At 45.7% G+C, this 22766-nt stretch overlaps 1 protein-coding gene across 1 annotated transcript in view; it reads right to left on the bottom strand.

Annotated features, from left to right (window-relative positions):
* Window positions 1-22766, bottom strand: part of myo10 (myosin X) — a 613607-nt gene that overhangs the window by 230488 nt on the left and 360353 nt on the right. Inside the window, exons 12-15 of the mRNA XM_068058429.1 lie at window positions 7213-7359; window positions 6896-6996; window positions 6178-6244; window positions 954-1046 (exon numbers count right to left, since the gene is read on the bottom strand). Coding sequence (XP_067914530.1) covers window positions 954-1046; window positions 6178-6244; window positions 6896-6996; window positions 7213-7359 — 408 coding nt within the window. The remainder of the gene's footprint in view (window positions 1-953; window positions 1047-6177; window positions 6245-6895; window positions 6997-7212; window positions 7360-22766) is intronic.

Below are 22766 nucleotides of genomic sequence, written 5' to 3'. Positions count from 1 at the left end.
ATTTGCGGATGACACGAAGGTCGGTGGAGTTGTGGATAGTGTCGAAGGGTGTTGTAGGGTACAGAGGGACATAGATAGGTTGCAGAGCTGGGCTGAGAGATGGCAAATGGAGTTTAATGCGGAGAAGTGTGAGGTGATTCACTTTGGAAGGAGTAACAGCAATGCAGAGTACTGGGCTAATGGGAAGATTCTTGGTAGTGTAGATGAGCAGAGAGATCTTGGTGTCCAGGTACAGAAATCCCTGAAAGTTGCCACCCAGGTTAATAGGGCTGTTAAGAAGGCATATGGTGTGTTAGCTTTTATTAGTAGGGGGATCGAGTTTCGGAGCCACGAGGTCATGATGCAGCTGTACAAAACTCTGGTGAGGCCGCACCTTGAGTATTGCGTGCAGTTCTGGTCACCGCATTATAGGAAGGATGTGGAAGCTTTGGAAAGGGTGCAGAGGAGATTTACTAGGATGTTGCCTGGTATGGAAGGAAGGTCTTACGAGGAAAGGCTGAGGGACTTGGGGTTGTTTTCGTTAGAGAGAAGGAGGAGGAGAGGTGACTTAATAGAGACATACAAGATAATCAGAGGGTTAGATAGGGTGGATAGTGAGAGTCTTTTTCCTCGGATGATGATGGCAAACACGAGGGGACATAGCTTTAAGTTGAGGGGTGAAAGATATAGGACAGATGTCAGAGGTAGTTTCTTTACGCAGAGAGTAGTAGGGGCGTGGAACGCCCTGCCTGCAACAGTAGTAGACTCGCCAACTTTAAGGGCATTTAAGTGGTCATTGGATAGACATATGGATGAAAATGGAATAGTGTAGGTCAGATGATCGGCGCAACATCGAGGGCCGAAGGGCCTGTACTGCGCTGTAATGTTCTAATTCTAAAAAAAAATATAGAGTCATGTAATTTATTCAGTCCTGATTTTCATTGAAACTTTTGTTATGTCAGCATAACACTTACCGAATGCTGACTGTGCAACTTTGCCAGTAGAGTACTGTCCGTCCCCTTTGGAAAATGGCTCTCCTCATTGATAAGGGCCAGAATGCCCATTTTCTAGAAAAAAATATTAAAATTAGGACTTATATATAATTACGTTTTACACGTCAAAAGCCTTATTTGATGAAAAATAAATATTTTCTTGAATGCACAGAAAAACATTAAACTATTTCAGCAAATGCACAGCCAAATTTTTCTCTCCTCAGTTAATCAATCAGTAGACCAACCAAGTCAATAAAATTTCTATTTCTGGAAAATTGCTTCTACCTTTAGCAGTTGCATTTCCAATGGCCAGATAGTAAGATGCTGCCCATGCACATGTCCTGATATACCCTTTTACATGGGGCATACGTTCTTTCTTCTTCTTCTTTCTTTTGGGCCTCCTTATCTCGAGAGACAATGGATACGCGCCTGGAGGTGGTCAGTGGTTTGTGAAGCAGCGCCTGGAGTGGCTATAAAGGCCAATTCTGGAGTGACAGGCTCTTCCACAGGTGCTGCAGAGAAATTTGTTTGTTGGGGCTGTTGCACAGTTGGCTCTCCCCTTGCGCCTCTGTCTTTTTTCCTGCCAACTACTAAGTCTCTTCGACTCGCCACAATTTAGCCCTGTCTTTATGGCTGCCCGCCAGCTCTGGCGAATGCTGGCAACTGACTCCCACGACTTGTGATCAATGTCACACGATTTCATGTCGCGTTTGCAGACGTCTTTATAACGGAGACATGGACGGCCGGTGGGTCTGATACCAGTGGCGAGCTCGCTGTACAATGTGTCTTTGGGGATCCTGCCATCTTCCATGCGGCTCACATGGCCAAGCCATCTCAAGCGCCGCTGACTCAGTAGTGTGTATAAGCTGGGGATGTTGGCCGCTTCAAGGACTTCTGTGTTGGAGATATAGTCCTGCCACCTGATGCCAAGTATTCTCCGAAGGCAGCGAAGATGGAATGAATTGAGACGTCGCTCTTGGCTGGCATACGTTGTCCAGGCCTCGCTGCCGTAGAGCAAGGTACTGAGGACACAGGCCTGATACACTCGGACTTTTGTGTTCCGTGTCAGTGCGCCATTTTCCCACACTCTCTTGGCCAGTCTGAACATAGCAGTGGAAGCCTTACCCATGCGCTTGTTGATTTCTGCATCTAGAGACAGGTTACTGGTGATAGTTGAGCCTAGGTGATCGTGTGCCCATGCACATGTCCTGATATACCCTTTTACATGGGGCATACGTATGATGACTAAATTGCTGCCCTTCATCCATAGAAACATAGAAAATAGGAGCAGGAGTAGGCCATTCGGCCCTTTGGCCTGCTCCGCCATTCATTATGATCATGGATGATCATCCAACTCAGTAGCCTGTTCCCGCTTTCGCCCCATACCCTTTAATCCCTTTAGACCCAAGAGCGATATCTAACTCCTTCTTGAAAACATACAATGTTTTGGCCTTAACTGTTTTCTGTGGTAGCGAATTCCACAGGCTCACCACTCTCTGGGTGAAGACATTTCTCCTCATCTCAGTCCTGCAAGGTTTACCCTGTATCCTGAGACTATGACCCCTGGTTCTGGACTCCCCCACCATCGGGAACATCCTTCCTGCACCTACCCTGTCAAGTCCTGTTAGAATTTTATAGGTTTCTAGGAGATCCCCCTCACTCTTCTGAACTCCAGCGAATATAATCCTAAACGATTCAATCTCTCCTCATAAGTCAGTCCCACCATCCCAGGAATCAGTCTGGTAAACCTTCGTTGCACTCTCTCTATAGCAAGAACATCCTCCCTCAGATAAGGAGACCAAAACTGCACACAATATTCCAGGTGTGGCCTCACCAAGGCCCTGTATAATTGCAGCAAGACATCCCTGTACTCGAATCCTCTCACTGCGAAGGCCAACATACCATTCGCCTTTTTTACCGCCTATTGCACCTGCATACTTACCTTCAGCGACTGGTGTACAAAAACACCCAGGTCTCGTTGCATATTCCCCTCTCTCAGTTTATAGCTGTTCAGATAATAATCTGCCTTCCTGTTTTTGCTACCAAAGTGGATAACCTTACATTTATCCACATTATACTGCATCTGCAATGCATTTGCCCACTCACTCAACTTGTCCAAATCACCTTGAAGCCTCTCTGCATCCTCCTCACAACTCACCCTCCCTCCCAGTTTTGTGTCATCTGCAAATTTGGAGATATTACATTTAGTTCCCTCATCTAAATCATTAATATATAATGTGAATAGCTGGGGTTCTAGCATCAATCCCTGCGGTACCTCACTAGTCACTGCCTGCCATTCAGAAAAAGACCCATTTATCCCTACTCTTGGTCTCCTGTCCGCCAACCAATTTTCTATCCATCACAATACACTAACAGGACTTGACAGGGTAGATGCAGGAAGGATGTTCCCGATGGTGGGGGAGTCCAGAACCAGGGGTCATAGTATGAGGCAGGTAAACCTTTCAGGACTGAGATGAGGAGAAATTTCTTCACCCAGAGAGTGGTGAGCCTGTGGAACTCGCTACCACAGAAAGCAGTTGAGGCCAAAACATTGTATGTTTTCAAGAAGGAGTTAGATATAGCTCTTGGGTCTAAAGGGATCAAAGGGTATGGGCGAAAGCGGGTACAGGCTACTGAGTTGGATAATCAGCCATGAGAAAAATGAATGGCGGAGCAGGCTCGAAGGGCCGAATGGCCTACTCCTGCTCCTGTTTTCTATGTTTCTATGTTTACATGTCAATCTCTTTTGTGGGACTTTGTCGAAAGGCTTCTGAAAGTCCAAATAAACCACATCCACTGGCTCCCCCTCATCAACTCTATTAGTTACATCCATTTACAGATTCAGAATTTCTAGCATTGCAGGTCCTTAAGAAGATTAACTACTTATAGAGCATGATGACAAAGTTTGGGTCTTTGAATGTGGTTATGGCCATTGATCATTAAAAGCTCACAAAAATCTCTAATTTATTAACAGATATGATGGCTGCATACACAGTCTACAAAACCCCATTTCTTGTCACATTTTAGTCATATATTAATTCACATGTCCAAATATAATGGAAACTACCTATGTAAACTTATCACAATTTAAGTGCACCTCCAGCTTCTGGTAGCACTGTAAGTGCCTGTATTTTGGGTGTTTCTTAATCTGCATTGAAGAGAAAAAAGCTATGCTCCAAATAACTGCTTTGCTCTTCCCCAAACTGCAATACGTTTTGCTTTGAACAATAAGCAGCAACATAAAATCAAGGTGTTATATCAAAATAAAAGCAGAAGGTTTGGCCCTGATATTTGCTTGGGGTGTTAAAGAGAGTTGGGGAGAGGTGGGTAAGGCAGGAAGATTCCTGGATGGGAGACCCAGAAGTGCAGGTTTCCCGCAAGTCCTGCTGAAATTTTCTCAACAGGTTTTCTGTCTGACAGCCAGCTATTGACAGACTGGGGGAACTCAGAGATTGTGATCGGGGGGGGGGGGGGGTGAAAAGGAGGAGGGGGGCAGATGTGGGGGTAGCCAGACGTCACTAAGAGGGCAGGCAGGGGTTAGAAATGTGAGGTCTCAAAAGAGCTAAGACTGGGGGGTTAGAGTAGTACTGCTGCTCTTCCTGGCCCCAAACAGTGCTGTGTATGCCCTTACCTGCTCCCCTCCGAGCCCCAGAAACCCAGCCCCCATGGGATAAAAAGAAATATCTTGGAGTCAGAGTGACAGAGCCTTACAGCATAGAAACCGGCCCTTCAGCCCACTGCGTCCATGCCAACCATAATGCCTATCTATACTAATCCCATCTGCCTGCATTAATTCGATATCCCTCGATGCCTTGCTCATTCAAGTACCTGTCCAGATGCCTCTTAAATGTCGCTACTGTTCCTGCCTCCGCCACCTCTTTCCAGATACCCACTATTCTTGGTGTGAAAAATTTACCCCTTTGATCCCCTTTAAACCTCCTCCCTCTCACCTTAAATCTGTGCCCTCTAGTTTTACTCACTCTTATCATGGGAAACAGACTCTGGCTATCTACCCTGTTTATGCCTCTCATAATTTTATATACCTCTATCATGTCCCCTCTCAGCCTCCTTCACTTCAGGGAAAACAGACCCAGCCTATCCAATCTCTCTTTATAACTCAAGCCCTCCAAACCAGGCAACATCCTTGTGAATCTTCGCTGCACCCTCTCTGGCTTAATCACATCTTTCCTGTAGTGCGGCGACCAGAACTGCACACAGTACTCCAAATGTGGCCTAACCAATGTTATGTACAACTGTAACATGACGTTCCATTTGTTAAAGTGGAGGCAGGTAGCCTCCTTAAAAGCTTTTAATGACTGACCTGCGCCCTGAGACCAAGTTGGTTGCCCTACCCCAACCAACCACCTCTGTTAAAACCAGAAGTTGCAGTCAATTTTGAGATTTAAAATTTTTCAGCTCCCAACTAACCCCAACCCACCTGTCTTTGGAACATGAGGACTGAATTATGTCAGTACACCCTTGTCCAATTATCATCTATCCTCTAAATTCATCTGATTTGAAGATTACATTGAAGATCTGAAGTTCAGGTTTACTGCATGTTCTAAAATTTGAGCTCTCATTTTAACTTTTACTCATTAATCTGCTGAATTTCATCTACTCAGAAGAGGTAGAAGGGCCTGAGTTCACATTGTGCACTCGTGGTGTGAAGCCTCCATCGTCAAGAGTACAGATCAGGAAATGCTGAACAGACAACCCATGATTTTCCAGCCATTAAAATGAATGGAAGGAAAATGATGGGTCGCATTCCTGTAATTTCCTTTGGTGGGTGAAGATCTGTGCCACACACATGCACACATAGTTTTAAGACATTATAGCCCTTTCTGAAATCTTCTGAACCGTTAATAGGAAGAATGACAGAATTGCATTTATCTGGTGCCTTTCATGACCAGAAAAATCAATATGCTAATGAAACATTGAAGAGCATTTAAATATTTTTAACATAAGCGAAACTCAGTATAATAAACACTCAAGCTTCAGTGGCAGTACATGACCAGACAGTGAAACTAGAACAGTGATCAGACAACCTGGCTCCAACCAATCACTTCCGACCATTAATCAGTTCTTTTAGATTTGCAGTTCAATCTCCAATTCGCACTCTCACCGAGCAAGGTTTCTCGGCCTCACAGAGTTACTCTCGTATCTACATGACTCCCATGTAGTGATATCAATAAAATGTAGATGTTACCTTTTCAATGAGATCTAAGCACTCCCCATTGTCCATCCAATCAATGTCTTCCCAGACCAATCCATCTCTAGTGAAAAAAAATCTTGATCAATGAAATAAACACATCCACACAAGGTTTGCAATTTGCTAACAGGGCTGATTATTACTGCAAATATTAAAGTATTAACAGTGCAAGATTTTTAAAAGGCTCCGATTAGCTGCTGAACTTCTGTAACATATTTTGCCAATGGCATTCTCCACTAGCCAGTTCTTGAGAATTTCTCTCCAGATTTTTGGGCAAAGTGGCCCGCTAGCCCTTAATTTGAAACCACTCAGCAAAAGATTGAAAACAATATATACTTTTTTAAATTCTGAATATGTCACAGCAAAAATGAGCAATGATGCCTAACAGAAGCGATTAAAATGGTGGTGAAATGATAAGATGCATTTCAGAATCTAACTCTTTCTTGCGACTACGTCTCTTTAAGGCACAGCTCTCCTGCCATTTTTACATGTGTATATATATATATATTGTGATTTTTGGTGTGCATCAATGCTCAAATGGCAGTTCAACCCAGGAGACAACAGAAGACACTAAAGTTCTAGGGGTGTGGGACACATGTTAGGAGGCAGCATCACACTGTTTGGAGTATCCACTGAGTAAAGCATGAATCCAGTCTTAACCATGGTTCAACTTTAATCATTTATTTTTGAAGTGCAACTAACACATGTTGTTTACCTGTTGTATTCTAGCTGCTCCAAGGAAAATATGTGCTTGTTGAAATACTCCTGAAGTTTTTCATTTGCATAATTGATATTGAATTGTTCAAACCGATTTACCTGTTGACAAGTATGTAGTCATCAAATACAAATTAAATAAAAAAAAGAGAAAAAGAAAATGTTCAAAAAGTACAGAAAAAGTGAAGAAAGCAAGAAAGCAAGCCAGAAAGTAAGCGAGTGATTACGAGATAAGTATAAAGAGCAATAAAAAGAGAAAGTGAAGAAATAATTTTTCACAACAGCATTGTGAATAAAATATACTTCTATCTACTATACCTCAAAGTTTTCAAATCCAAATATATCAAGGACGCCTACAGATTTGTAGTCCTCCTTTCCTTTAACTCTCTTGTTGATTTTTCTAATGATCCAAGCAAAACATTGGGAGTAAAGTGCCATGGCCATTGAATCTCTGGAATCTACTGCCTGTGGAGTAAGCAATATCATATAAACCAAACAGAAGGGCCACCCGCGCATCAACTCGAGCAGAATTTCTCATCCACAGCTGTTACAAAAATTTATAAATTCACTTGCAAAAGCCCTTCAAAACACTCCCACAGGGGATGCAGAGACCAAGTGTGCCCACATCAGAGACGCCATCTATGAGTCACATTTGACCACCTATGGCAAACGTGCGAAGAGGAATGCAGACTGGTTTCAATCTCATTTTGAAAATAGAACATAGAACAGTACAGCACAGTACAGGCCCTTCTGCCTACGATGTTGTGCCGAACCTTTAACCTACTCTAAGATCTAAGTAACTACCCACCCTTCATTCTACTATCATCCATGTACCTATCTAAGAGTCGCTTAAATGCCCCTAATGTATCTGCTTCTACTAACACCGCTGGCAGCGCATTCCACGCACCCACCACTCTCTGTGTAAAGAACCTACCTCTGACATCTCCCCGAAACCTTCCTCCAATCACCTTAAAATTATGCCCCCTGGTATTAGCCCTTTCCACCCTGGGAAAAAGTCTCTGGCTATCCACTCTATCTATGCCTCTCATCATCTTGTACCCCTCTATCATGTCACCTCTCATCCTTCTTCGCTCCAATGAGAAAAGCCCTAGCTCCCTCAATCTTTCTTCGTAGGACATGCCCTCCAGTCCAGGCAGCATTCTGGTAAATCTCCTCTGCACCCTCTCTAAAGCTTCCACATCCTTCCTATAATGAGGCGACCAGAACTGAACACAATATTCCAAGTGTGGTCGAACCAGGGCCTTATAGAGCTGCAGCATAACCTCGCGGCTCTTAAACTCAATCCCCCTGTTAATGAAAGCCAACACACCATACACCTTCTTAACAACCCTATCAACTTGGGTGGCAACTTTGAGCGATCGATGGACATGGACCCCAAGATCCCTCTGTTCCTCCACACTACCAAGAATCCTGTCTTTAAGCCTGTATCCCGCATTCAAATTCGACCTTCCAAAATGAATCACTTCACACTTTTCCAGGTTGAACTCCATCTGCCACTTCTCAGCCCAGCTCTGCATCCTGTCAATGTCCCGTTGCAACCTACAACAGCCTTCCACACTATCCACCACTCCAGCAACCATCGTGTCATCGGCAAACTTGCTAACCCAGCCTTCCACTTCCTCATCCAAGTCATTTATAAAAATCACAAAGAGCAGAGGTCCCAGAACAGATCCTTGTGGAACACCACTGGTCACCGAGCTCCAGGCTGAATACTTTCCATCTACTCCCACCCTCTGACTTCTATGGGCCAGCCAATTTTGTATCCAGACAGCCAACTTTCCCTGTATCCCATGCCTCCTTACTTTCTGAATGAGCCTACCATGGGGAACCTTATCAAACGCCTTGCTAAAATCCATATACACCACATCCACTGCTCTTCCTTCATCAATGTGTTTTGTCACATCTTCAAAGAATTCAATAAGGCTTGTGAGGCATGACCTGCCCCTCACAAAGCCATGCTGACTGTCTCTAATCAAACCATGCTTTTCCAAGTAATCATAAATTCTGTCTCTCAAAATCCTCTCCAATAATTTGCCCACTACCGACGTAAGACTGGCTGGTCTATAATTCCCAGGGTTATCCCTATTCCCTTTCTGGAACAAGGGAATAACATTTGCCACTCTCCAATCATCTGGTACTACTCCAGTGGACAGTGAAGACGCAAAGATCATCGCCAAAGGCGCGGCAATCTCTTCCCTCGCTTCCCGTAATATCCTTGGGTATATCCCGTCTGGCCCCGGGGACTTATCTGTCCTCATATCATTCAAAATTACCAGCACATCCTCCCTCTTAACCTCAACCTGTTCAAGCATATCAGCCTATTCTACGCTGTCCTCACAAACGACCAGGTTTCTCTCACTAGTGAATACTGAAGCCAAGTATTCATTAAGGACCTCCCTTACCTCCTCCGACTCCAGGCACAAGTACCCTCCACTATCCCTCATCGGCCCTACCCTCACTCTGGCCATCCTCTTGTTCCTCACATAAGTGTAGAACGCCTTGGGAGTTTCCTTAATCCTACCCGCTAAGACTTTTTCATGTCCCCTTCTAGCTCTCCTAAGTCCATTCTTCAGTTCCTTCCTGGCTACCTTGTAACCCTCTAGAACCCTGTCTGATCCTTGCTTCCTCAACCTTAAGTGAGCTTCCTTATTCCTCTTGACTAGCTGTTCCACATCTCTTGTCATCCAAGGTTCCTTCACCCTACCATCCCTTCCCTGCCTCATCCGGACAAACCTATCCAGCAGTCTCAGTAAGTGCTCCCTGAACAATCCCATCTGCTCCTGTCCCTCTCCATGACTATAGTAAAGGTCAGGGAGTTGTGATCACTATCACCGAAATGCTCTCCCACTGAGAGATCTGCCACCTGGCCTGGTTCGTTGCAAAGCACCAAGTCCAACATAGTCTCCCCTCTAGTTGGCCCATCTACATATCGAATCAGAAAACCTTCCTGGACACACCTGACAAAAACTGCTCCATCCAAACTATTTGCACTAAGGAGGTTCCAATCAATAGTAGGGAAGTTGAAGTCACCCATGACAACATGAGCTGGAACCTGTCATAGCCGCTAAGCGCATTGCACTGTCGAACTACAAGAAAGCCCCCAGCGAGTTAACATCCGTAGCACTTAAAGCAGCCAGAAGCACTGCACAAAAAACAGCCAGGCGCTGCGCAAATGACTACTGGCAACACCTATGCAGTCATATTCAGCTGGCCTCAGACACCGGAAACATCAGAGGAATGTATGATGGCATTAGGAAAGCTTTTGGGCCAACCATCAAGAAGATCGCCCCCCTCAAATCTGAATCAGGGGACAAAATCACTAACCAACGCAAGAAAATGGACCGCTGGGTTGAGCACTACCTCGAACTGTACTCCAGGGAGAATGTTGTCACTGAGACAGCCCTCAATGCAGCCCAACCTCTACCAGTCATGGATGAGCTGGACATACAGCCAACAAAATCGGAACTCAGTGCTGCCATTGATTCTCTAGCCAGCGGAAAAGCCCCTGGGAAGGACAGCATTACTCCTGAAATAATCAAGAGTGCCAAGCCTGCTATACTCTCAGCACTACATGAACTGCTTTGCCTGTGCTGGGACGAGGGAGCAGTACCTCAGGACATGCGCGATGCCAATATCATCACCCTCTATAAAAATAAAGGTGACCGCGGTGACCGCAACAACTACCGTGGAATCTCCCTGCTCAGCATAGTGGGGAAAGTCTTTGCTCGAGTCGCTTTAAACAGGCTCCAGAAGCTGGCCGAGCACATCTACCCTGAGGCACAGTGTGGCTTTCAAGCAGAGAGATCGACCATTGACATGCTGTTCTCCCTTCATCAGACCCAGGAGAAATGCTGCGAACAACAGATGCCCCTCTACATTGCTTTCATTGATCTCACCAAAGCCTTTGACCTCGTCAGCAGACGTGGTCTCTTCAGTCTACTAGAAAAGATCGGATTGCCACCAAAGCTACGAAGTATCATCACCTCATTCCATGACAATATGAAAGGCACAATTCAGCATAGCGGGACCTCATCAGACCCCTTTCCTATCCTGAGTGGCGTGAAACAGGGCTGTGTTCTCGCACCCACACTGTTTTGGATGTTCTTCTCCCTGCTGTTCTCACATGCATTCAAGACTTAAGAAGGAATTTTCCTCCACACAAGATCAGGGGGCAGGTTGTTCAACCTTGCCCGTCTAAGAGCGAAGACCAAAGTACGGAAAGTCCTCATCAGAGAACTCCTCTTTGCTGACGATGCTGGTTTAACATCTCACACTGAAGAGTGTCTGCAGAGTCTCATCGACAGGTTTGCGGCTGCCTGCAACGAATTTGGCCTAACCATCAGCCTCAAGAAAACTAACATCATGGGACAGGACGTCAGAAATGCTCCATTCATCAATATCGGCAACCACGCTCTGGAAGTGGTTCAAGAGTTCACCTACCTAGGCTCAACTATCACCAGTAACCTGTCTCTAGATGCAGAAATCAACAAGTGCATGGGAATGGCTTTCACTGCTATGTCCAGACTGGCCAAGAGAGTGTGGGAAAATGGTGCACTGACACGGAACACAAAAGTCCGAGTGTATCAAGTCTGTGTCCTCAGTGTCTTGCTCTATGGCAGTGAGGCCTGGACAACGTATGTCAGCCAAGAGCGACGTCTCAATTCATTCCATCTTCGCTGCCTCCGGAGAATACTTGGCATCAGGTGGCAGTACCTCCAACACAGAAGCTCTCGAGGTGGCCAACATCCCCAGCTTATACACATTACTGAGTCAGCGGTGCTTGAGATGGCTTGGCCATGTGAGCCGCATCGAAGATGGAAGATGTGCCCAAAGGCACATTGTACAGTGAGCTCACCACTGGTATCAGACCCACCGGCCGTCCATGTCTCCGCTTCAAAGACGTCTGCAAACGCGATATGAAGTCCTGTGACATTGATGACAAGTCGTGGGAGTCAGTTGCCAGCGATCGCCAGAGCTGGCGGGCAGACATAAAGGCGGGGCTAAAGTGTGGCAAGTCGAAGAGACTTAGCAGTTGTCAGGAAAAAAGACAGAAGCGCAAGGGGAGAGCCAACTGTGTAACAGCCCCTACAAACAAATTTTTCTGCAGCACCTGTGGAAGAGTCTGTCACTCTGGAATTGGCCTTTATAGCCACTCCAGGCGCTGCTCCACAAACCACTGACCACCTCCAGGCACTTACCCATTGTCTCTCGAGACAAGGAGGCCAAAGAAGAATTAGAATTAGAACATTACAGTGCAGTACAGGCCCTTCGGCCCTCGATGTTGCGCCGACCATCTGACCTACACTATTCCATTTTCATCCATATGTCTATCCAATGACCACTTAAATGCCCTTAAAGTTGACGAGTCTACTACTGTTGCAGGCAGGGCGTTCCACGCCCCTACTACTCTCTGCGTAAAGAAACTACCTCTGACATCTGTCCTATATCTTTCACCCCTCAACTTAAAGCTATGTCCCCTCGTGTTTGCCATCATCATCCGAGGAAAAAGACTCTCACTATCCACCCTATCTAACCCTCTGATTATCTTGTATGTCTCTATTAAGTCACCTCTCCTCCTCCTTCTCTCTAACGAAAAAAACCCCAAGTCCCTCAGCCTTTCCTCGTAAGACCTTCCTTCCATACCAGGCAACATCCTAGTAAATCTCCTCTGCACCCTTTCCAAAGCTTCCACATCCTTCCTATAATGCGATGACCAGAACTGCACGCAATACTCAAGGTGCGGCCTCACCAGAGTTTTGTACAGCTGCATCATGACCTCGTGGCTCCGAAACTCGATCCCCCTACTAATAAAAGCTAACGCACCATATGCCTTCTTAACAGCCCTATTAACCTGGGTAGCAACTTTCAGGGATTTATAGAAGAACTATAAATTCCATTTTCCTGAACTCTACAGTTCAAATTTAAATCTGATCAAAAGCAGCAAAACCTGATAGCACCCGAAAATATGCACAGGATCACCATATGCAATTAACCCATGTCCGTTGCTTCCAATGCAGGCAACATGCAAACTTCATGTTTCATTTCATTGTGCAGCCAGCAAAGCTAAGTGCACTGTTGAGTGGCACCATTCCTAAGCAGGGACTGCAAAATGGAGATGTTAGCACAAGTTCAATCTAGCCTGCACTACTTAATGCCTCCCTCTTAAAGGAGGGGTGCATTTTGGCTTGAGCAGGTGCTGGAAGTCATTCTAGAAGTCAGTTTGACCTGGCAAAACACACAGGAATGGCATAATATGGCAGACAGCATGCTCAAAGGTTCTCTGATGCAGTAGTCCAGGTGGACAGGAGGAGAGAGGTCCTCTATCCACAAGGGACCAGGAGGCCCTCCAGACAAACTCTGAGAAGGCAGTGGGATCAGATAGCCATGGAGGTCAATGCAGGCAGTATAATCTGGAGGACCTGGATGCAATGCCAAAAGAAGTTCAATGATCTCATGCGAGTTGTCAAGATCAGTGAAGGCATTTTCAAATGCTATTCGTCACCAACTGCACCACTAGCCTCACACTCTGCTTAATTCACCACACCACAAAATGGGTGGCTGATGGTTGGCACAGACTCGGTGGGCCGAAGGGCCTGTTTCAATGCTGTATCTCTAAATAAATAAATAAACCTCCATCACTCACCTACTAAAAATCTATCAATCACAAATCATACTTCACATTCATAGCTTCACCTCACCCTCACACACTCAGCAGTGCTGCAAGCTTCACACCAACACCCTACCACTCGTACATATTGCCAGTTATTCAACCAAGACAGCCACATCACCCATTACACCACACTCACTGACACACCTCCCTTTCACTTGCAGGACAAGGTAGTGTACAACTACAGGTAGCGGTAGACAGGCATGGCTGCCTGTCCTTACTCCTATGGAGGAGATCATGCTTGCCAACATTGAAGTGGCCATGACTGAGGTCGTGATCAGCAGCAGGGCTGAAAGCATTGAAGATGAAAGTATGCTTCTACCTAATTCTCCTTTTTAAATCCCATTTCCCCCTCATCCCAAAACCTCAACTGAATGACAAACTGCATATGGTTTAAGTACAAGAGGAAGAAGAGGCTGATGTTGATGGAACACCATCACTCAATTTCACACTCACAGCTATCAGCTCAGATAGTGACTCTTTACAGGGCAGTGTCAAGGCAGGATCTGGATGTGGTGAGACATCAGAAATGAATAGCCAGCAGCCAGGGCAGGGAGAAAAGGTAGTACAGGTGTCAGTTTGCTGGAGGGCAAGGCTGCACATGAGTTCTGGTGCTTTGAACTTAGATGAGGACTTCGATGGAGTGGTGTACAGGAAAAGGCTAATGGATATGCACACAGAAATGCCTTGTGTGTTGGTAAGCCTGCCAGAAAGCCTGCTTTCACTGTCTAGATGTATGGAGGAGTCCAGCACCAACTTGGCACATGATTTTGCACAGACTTTGGAGCCCGTCCTTTCCAGCGTGGAAGTGGTGGCCAACTCCATTAGCACATCATGGGTCTGATCATTGATGTCTCAGATTCCACCCAACATCTGAATGCTACTGGAGAATCTCAGACTGAAAATCATTTAAGCTCCAACTGTAGCCATCATGACGAGTCTCCAAAAGAGCTTGCAGGGTCTCTCATAGGTTCAGCAATCTCTTCTCCAACACCTTACTAGGATTGTTGAGTTGCCGCCCCGGGAGAGCAGCAGTGGCGCAATGCAACATGAATCTGCTGCTCTCTTTCAGGATGACAGCAATCAACCTCCCACCACTGCACTGCCCCCCGCCCCCACAAGTGCTCCTACTGTTGCCTATCAGCTAGACTACCCAGACTGCTGCTGCCCATGCCAAGGTGGCGTAGTCACAAGCTGGGCCTTCTGGGGCCAGAGCTGTGTGAGGTCATCCTACAAAGCCATTTGCAGTCTCCTCCACTGAAAGACAGCAGTTTTCCGCCAGTCATGCTACAGCACTCGGCCAGGCAAACGGCACAGAAAATCGGCACGAAGGGAATGCATTATTTGATTGTTTTCACTGGAACGACGGAGGTGGAGGGGCGACATGATAAAGGTTTACAAAGTTATGAGCGGCATGGACAGAGTGGATAGTCAGAAGCTTTTTCCCAGGGTGGAAGAGTCAGTTACTAGGGGACATAGGTTTAAGGTGCGAGAGGCAAAGTTTAGAGGGGATGTGCGAGGCAAGTTCTTTACACAGAGGGTGGTGAGTGCCTGGAACTTGCTGCCAGGGGAGGTGATGGAAGCAGATACGATAGCGATGTTTAAGAGACATCTTGACAAATATATGAATAGGAAGGGAATAGAGGGATACGGGCCCCGGAAGTGCAGAAGGTGTTAGTTTAGGCAGGCATCAAGATCGGCGCAGGCTTAGAGGGCCGAATGGCCTGTTCCTGTGCTGTCCTGTTCTTTGTTCTTTGACTCATATATGAAATAGTGGATTGTTTGTTTGATAAAGTTGGTGTTATGAAAGTGCTTCTATTTTAAATTTTGTTCAAGGATTTCTATTTTAGAATTATGGACTTTGGTTTATTTGGGAAAACGGAAAAGACTCCATGGATTTTTTTTTTTTACAAGGATCACTGAGAGGTCTTGTGTGAAAACAAATCTTTACTGGCTGTCACATGCCTTAAGTTCAACAAACAGAAACATTGGTGACTTAGGGGGCGATGTTTACAGAGAAGTGACATGTCACAATTTATGATGGCCAGGAGGTCGGATTTGGGATATTGTTTTGACTTTCTGGTTGGGGTCTGGACTGTGTTTGAAAGCAGTTAGCGATCAACCTGCCAAGAGAGAAATACCCAGCTCATCTTCCCTGCACCTCTCCAAGAGATCCGGAGAAATCCAGTGTGTCAGCTCCTCTATCTCTACCTCTTTGAAAAATCTGAGAATCCAAAGTGGGATAACTGAAACCCCTGATGCCACATTTCTTCTCGAAAGCTTGCCATATTAATCCTTGACACCGCCTGAAAAGAACAAATTCAGAAAAGATCCCAGTGACCCATCTACCCAGACGCCAGACCAAAAGAGACAACTGACATCATAGATTAGATTAGATTAGAGATACAGCACTGAAACAGGCCCTTCGGCCCACCGAGTCTGTGCCGAACATCAACCACCCATTTATACTAATCCTACACTAATCCCATATTCCTACCAAACATCCCCACCTGTCCCTATATTTCCCTACCACCTACCTATACTAGTGACAATTTATAATGGCCAATTTACCTACCAACCTGCAAGTCTTTTGGCTTGTGGGAGGAAACCGGAGCACCCGGAGAAAACCCACGCAGACACAGGGAGAACTTGCAAACTCCACACAGGCAGTACCCGGAATCGAACCCGGGTCCCTGGAGCTGTGAGGCTGCGGTGCTAACCACTGCGCCACTGTGCCGCCCCTTATCTTTTCATATCTTTTCTTTTTTCTGCAAGAATCAACAAGTATTTGGCCAAAAATTCCTTTTTTAAGTTTTTTTTTTTAAAAAGAGCTGTGCAGAGAAAATCTCTATTTTTCAGTTAACCAGTGTGTGTGTGGAATTTCATATTTCAATCTGTGTGTTGATGCTTTGCTTCATTACCGGATAGGTCTTGTGTTACAATAAACTGATAGTTTTGTTGTTTATTGAAGAAACCTGGTAGGTATATCTTATTCAGGGATAGTGATTGACCGTATCAGTAACTGGGTAAACATTTAAATATATGTTGTGACTTGTGGAGAAGTGGAATTACAAAAGACAGTGCACGCCTCCCACCTCGGTCGTCACATTAGTTTGCAATCTTTGTTTCGTAATGCCTTTTACTTCAGCATTCCAGCCAAGAGGACACTGTGATGGGACATGGTAATGTTTGGGACTGTTGTTGAATGGGGAAATTGGGGTTGTGTCACTGGTACCACAGCAGTCAGATGAGCCGATCATTGACAGCCCGCCTAGAAAGGGAATGGTTTCCTCCTTCTCTTTCTTCTCCTTCGCTGCTCACTATATACTTGATGGCAAGGGCTGCACCCCCATGATGGTGAAGCTGTGCAGGATGCAGCAGACCACAATAGAGCATGAGATGCATTCTGGCAGGTACTGCAGGGTTCCTCCAGAGTGGTTCAGGCAGTGGAAGCTTTGCTTAAACACCTCCAATGGCCTGCTCGATGACAGGGCAGCATGACACCTATGTGTGCGTGTGTTGCGCACCAGAGTCATGAGTCAGGTGGTGAGCCCTTGTCATTTCATAGCCACCATCTGGTCTTTCATAGTGGATCAAATGCTAATGAACAGGCACAGAATAAAAGCATCATGATTGCCACCAAGAAAGCAGGCATTGACCTGCATAATGCATTGAGCTTGGACCAGCTGCATATTGAGGGATTGGAACACTTTGCAGATTTGGTACATCTCTGAATTTAGATGCAGCACCCGCAAAACAATGTTAGTGCAATCAATGGCACCCTCCACCAGCTTCTCTCTGGAAAGATAGAAGGCAACTTATTCCCCTCTTTTCGCATACAGTGCTTCAGTCACTTCCTTTATACAACAGTGGACGACAACCCACGATGTCTTCTGTCTAGCCTGGAAGAAGCCTGATGTGAAGAAATTCATCTTCACAGCCACTGACAGTGCTATCCTCACCGTGTTGAGTCTGCAGGTCTGCCTGCAACAAGTGGCAGATTTCAGTGAGCATTTCCATAGTGAAACAGAGTTGTCTAGCGCACTGCCCCTCACTGAGGTTGAGGTAGGAGATTTGATCCCAAAAGATCCTAACTGGATATGGCCTCCTGCTGAGATCCCTTCCCCCCATCCTCCTTTGTCAACTCTGTTCATTCTGCCTGCCACGCTGCAAGCCAAGGGGATGAAAACTACAGCACCTATAACTGGGAGCATGTGTCTGAGCAGAAACCTTGAACCTTGGATAACACGGGATATTGTGAGCCGAGTCAAAATGAAAAAAGCATTCGTAAGAGCTGGAAGGCGAGGAACAGACGAAGCACTTGAAGAATATAAAGACAGTAGGAAGGAACTTAAGCAAGGAGTCAGGTGGGCTAAAAGGGGTTATGAGAAGTCATTGGCAAACAGGATTAAGGAAAATCCCAAGGCTTTTTATACATATATAAAGAGCAAGAGGGTAACCAGGGAAAGGGTTGGCCCGCTCAAGGACAGAGAAGGGAATCGATGTGTGGAGCAAGAGGAAATGGGCGAGGTACTAAATGAGTACTTTGCATCAGTATTCACCAAGGAGAAGGACTTGGTGGATGATGAGCCTAGGGAAGGGAGTGCAGATAGTCTCAGTCATCTCATTATCAAAAAGGAGGTGGTGTTGGGTGTCTTGCAAAGCATTAAGGTAGATAAGTCCCCAGGGCCTGATGGGATCTACCCCAGAATACTGAGGGAGGCAAGGGAAGAAATTGCTGGGGCCTTGACAGAAATCTTTGCATACTCATTGGCTACAGGTGAGGTCCCAGAGGACTGGAGAATAGCCAATGATGTTCCTTTCTTTAAGAAGGGGAGCAAGGATAATCCAGGAAATTATAGGCCGGTGAACCTTACGTCAGTGGTAGGGAAATTATTAGAGAGGATTCTTTGGGACAGGATTTACTCCCATTTGGAAACAAATGGACTTATTAGCAAGAGGCAGCATGGTTTTGTGAAGGGGAGGTCTGTCTCACTAATTTGATTGAGTTTTTTGAGGAAGTGACGAAGAAAGGGCAGTGGATGTTATCTATATGGACTTCAGTAAAGCCTTTGACAAGGTCCCTCATGGCAGACTGATACAAAAGGTGAAGTCACATGGGATCAGAGGTGAGCTGGCAAGATGGATACAGAACTGGCTCGGTCATTGAAGACAGAGGGTAGCAGTGGAAGGGTGCTTTTCTGAATGGAGGGATGTGACGAGTGGTGTTCCGCAGGGATCAGTGCTGGGACCTTTGCTGTTTGTAGTATATATAAATGATTTGGAGGAAAATGTAGCTGGCCTGATCAGTAAGTTTGCGGACAACACAAAGGTTGGTGGAGTTGTGGACAGTGATGAGGATTGTCAGAGGATACAGCAGGATATAGATTGGTTGGAGACTTGGGCGGAGAAATGGCAAATGGAGTTTAATCCGGACAAATGTGAGGTTATGCATTTTGGAAGATCTAATGCAGGTGGGAAGTATACAGTAAATGGCACAACCCTTAGGAGTATTGACAGGCAGAGAGATCTGGGCGTACAGGTCCACAGGTCACTGAAAGTGGCAACGCAGGTGGATAAGGTAGTCAAGAAGGCATACGGCATGCTTGTCTTCATCAGTCGGGGCATAGAGTATAAAAATTGGCAAGTCATGTTGCAGCTGGACAGAACCTTAGTTAGGCCACACTTAGAATATTGCGTGCAATTCTAGTCGCCACACTACCAGAAGGACGTGGAGGCTTTGGAGAGGGTACAGAAGAGGTTTACCATCATGTTGCCTGGTCTGGAGGGCATTAGCTATGAGGAGAGGTTGGATAAACCCGGATTGTTTTCACTGGAACGACGGAGGTGGAGGAGCGACATGATAGAGGTTTACAAAGTTATGAGCGGCATGGACAGAGTGGATAGTCAGAAACTTTTTCCCAGGGTGTAAGAGTCAGTTACTAGGGGACATAGGTTTAAGGTGAAAGAAGCAAAGTTTAGAGGGGATGTGCGTGGCAAGTTCTTTACACAGAGCGTGGCGAGTGCCTGGAACTTGTTGCCGGGGGAAGTGGTGGAAGCAGGTACCATGGAGACGTTTAAGAGGCATCTTGACAAATGCATGAATAGGATGGGAATAGAGGGATACGGACCCCGGAAGGGCAGAAGGTTTCAGTTTAGGCAGGCATCAAGATCGGCCCAGGCTTGGAGGGCCGAATGGCCTGTTCCTGTGCTGTACTGTTCTTTGTTGTTCTAAGTCAGAATCAAGGTCTTTACCACATGCAGCAGCTTTACCACATACCCCTTTGGACTCCACCAAGCTTAAATGACAGTGCAAACCACCAATTGATTCTACTCACTCAGCAGTAGCCAGTAGAAATCAATCAGCTACTAACCTGAGAGATCTCTTTAAACAGCGCTGGTTAGGGGAGATGGGAGGTGCAGTCCTTTCTGCTGTTGAATGCATGCTCAGCTGTGTGAGGTTTAGAGAGAGCGCTACCTGCAGCACTGAGGTCAAAGAATGACACTGCTGGAGTCAAATCAGTGTTACTGACGTCACAATCTGTCTACTCTACACATATACTTCTGGTGCCGGCACTACTGACCTACCAAAAATAGCATCTGCAACTGCCCATAGTAGAAATGTATGAGCGCAACCACAGATGCTATTTTGGATGCGAAACAGCACCTATGGCGCCGAAAATACAGGCGCTATGGAACCAAATTTTGTGACAAAAATGTGTTAGATTTAATTAGCACCTCCAATATAGATTTCTATAAACAATCGTTAATGTGTGTACAGGGCATTGCACGAATGCATAAAAACTATCCAATAATTCATTGATAACTGTACAATATTCTACCTCTCTTCCTCTTGAACAAAACTAACATCTTTCTTTCTAGCAGTCATTAATTACTAATGGCGTGTAATGTTCATTTATTGTTCATTTGATATGCAGTTTATTGTTCATTTGAGGCCACTGTACATGTTTGGTGTAGCCACTAGAGGGAGTCATAGGAACATAGGAGCAGGAGTTGGCCATTCAGCCCATCAAGCCTACTCCACCATTCAATACCATCATGGCTGATCATCCACTTCAATGCCTTTTTCCCACACTATCCTCATATCCCCTTATGTCATTTGTATTTAGAAATCTGTCAATCTCTATTGTTAGCACCGCAGCCTCACAGCTCCAGTGACCCGGGTTTGGTTCTGGGTGCTGTCTGTGTGGAGTTTGCAAGTTCTCCCTGTGACCGCGTTATTTCCGCCGGGTGCTCCGGACTCCTCTCACAGCCGAAGACTTGCAGATTGATAGGTAAATTGGCCATTGTAAATTGCCCCTAGTGTAGGTAGGTGGTAGGAGAATTGAGGGAAGGTGGGGATGTGGTAGGGAATATGGGATTAATGTAGGATTAGTATAACATGGGTGGTTGATGGTCGGCACAGACTCGGTGGGCCGAAAGGCCTGTTTCAGTGCTGTATTTCTCTATGACTCTATAAACATACTCAATGACGGAGCTTCCACAGCCCTCTGAGGTAGAGAATTTCAAACATTCACAATCCTCTGAGTAAAGAACTTTCTCCTCATCTCTGTCTTCAGTGGCTTCCCCCTTACTTTGAAATTGTGTCTCCTGGTTCTAGACTCCCCAACCAGAGGGAACATCTTACCTTCATCGACACTGTCTATCCCTTTAAGTATTTTATAGGTTTCAGTGAGATCACCTCTTAGAGGGGAAGCGCATCGTGGCCACCTCAACAAATCAGAATAGCTGATCCTCGCCAGCAGAAGAAAGCAAGCCCAACCAAAGATGAAAGCAAAGAAGTGTCCAACTGTTCTGGATGGAGAGCAGGGGCTGGTCTGGCACGTATCATTGTACGAGTCAACATTCTCAGCAATCACTCTGATGAAGTCAAATTACCACTCAAAACAGTTGGACATAAACCTGGGCCCAGAAATTTGGGATCACACATATTTGGGAGGAACATAGGAGCAGGATTAAGCCATTCAGCCCGTTGAGCCGGCTCTGCCATTTTTCCCACACTATCCCCATATCCCTTTATGTCATCGGTATTTAGAAATCTGTCAATCGCTACTTTAAACATACTTAATGACTGAGCTTCCACAGCCCTCTGGGGTAGAAAATTCCAAAGATTCATAAACATCTAAGTAAAGAAATTTCTCCTCATTTCGGTCCTAAGTAGCTTCCCCATTATTTTGAAATTGTGTCCCCTGGTTCTAGACTCCTCAACCAGAGGGAACATCTTACCTGCATCTACACTGTCTATCCCTTATAGTATTTTATAGGTTTCAATAAGAGCACTTGGGCGGCACAGTGGCGCAGTGGTTAGTAGCGCAGCCTCACACCTCCAGTGACCCGGGTTCAATTCTGGGTATTGCCTGTGTGGAGTTTGCAAGTTCTCCCTGTGTTTGCGTGGGTTTCCTCCGGGTGCTCCGGTTTCCTCCTATATGCCAAAGACTTGCAGGTTGATAGGTAAATTGGCCATTAGCAATTGCCCCCAGTGTAGGTAGGTGGTAGGGAAATATAGGGACAGGTGGGGATGTGGTAGGAATATGGGATTAGTGTAGCATTAGTATAAATGGGTGGTTGATGGTCGGCACAGACTCGGTGGGCCGAAGGGCCTGTTTCAGTGCTGTATCTCTAAACTAAACTAAACACTTCTCATTCTTCGAAACTCTAGAGATTACAGGCCCAATTCCCCCAATTGCTCTTCATAGGACAGTCCCACCATCCCATGAATAAGTCTGGTGAACCTTCTTTGCACTCCCTCGATGGCAATAATATCCTTCCTAAGGTAAGGGGGCTAAAACTGCACACAGTACTCCAGGTGCAGTCCAACTCAGCTTCCATACAACTGAAGTAAGACTTCATTACTCCTGTACTCAAATCCTCTTGCGATAAAGGCTAACATACCATTAGCCTTCCTTATTGCTTGCTGCACCTGCATGTTAGCTTTCAGTGACTTATTGATGAGGATACCCAGGTTCCTTTGTATATTTACACTTTCTAATCTCTTACCATTTAAGAAATACTCTGCACATCTGTTTCTCCTACCAAAATGGATAACCTCACATTTTTCCACGCTATATTCCATCTGCCATGTTCTTGCCCACTCACTAAGTCTGTCCAAATCGCCTTGAAGCCACTTTGTATCTTCCTCATAATACACATTCCCACCTAGTTT

Source organism: Heterodontus francisci, chromosome 2 (assembly GCF_036365525.1).
Source record: "Heterodontus francisci isolate sHetFra1 chromosome 2, sHetFra1.hap1, whole genome shotgun sequence".
NCBI classification, from domain to species: Eukaryota; Metazoa; Chordata; class Chondrichthyes; order Heterodontiformes; family Heterodontidae; genus Heterodontus; species Heterodontus francisci.
Note: the sequence above shows the minus strand (reverse complement) of the source record. Positions and strands in the feature narration are given on the sequence as shown.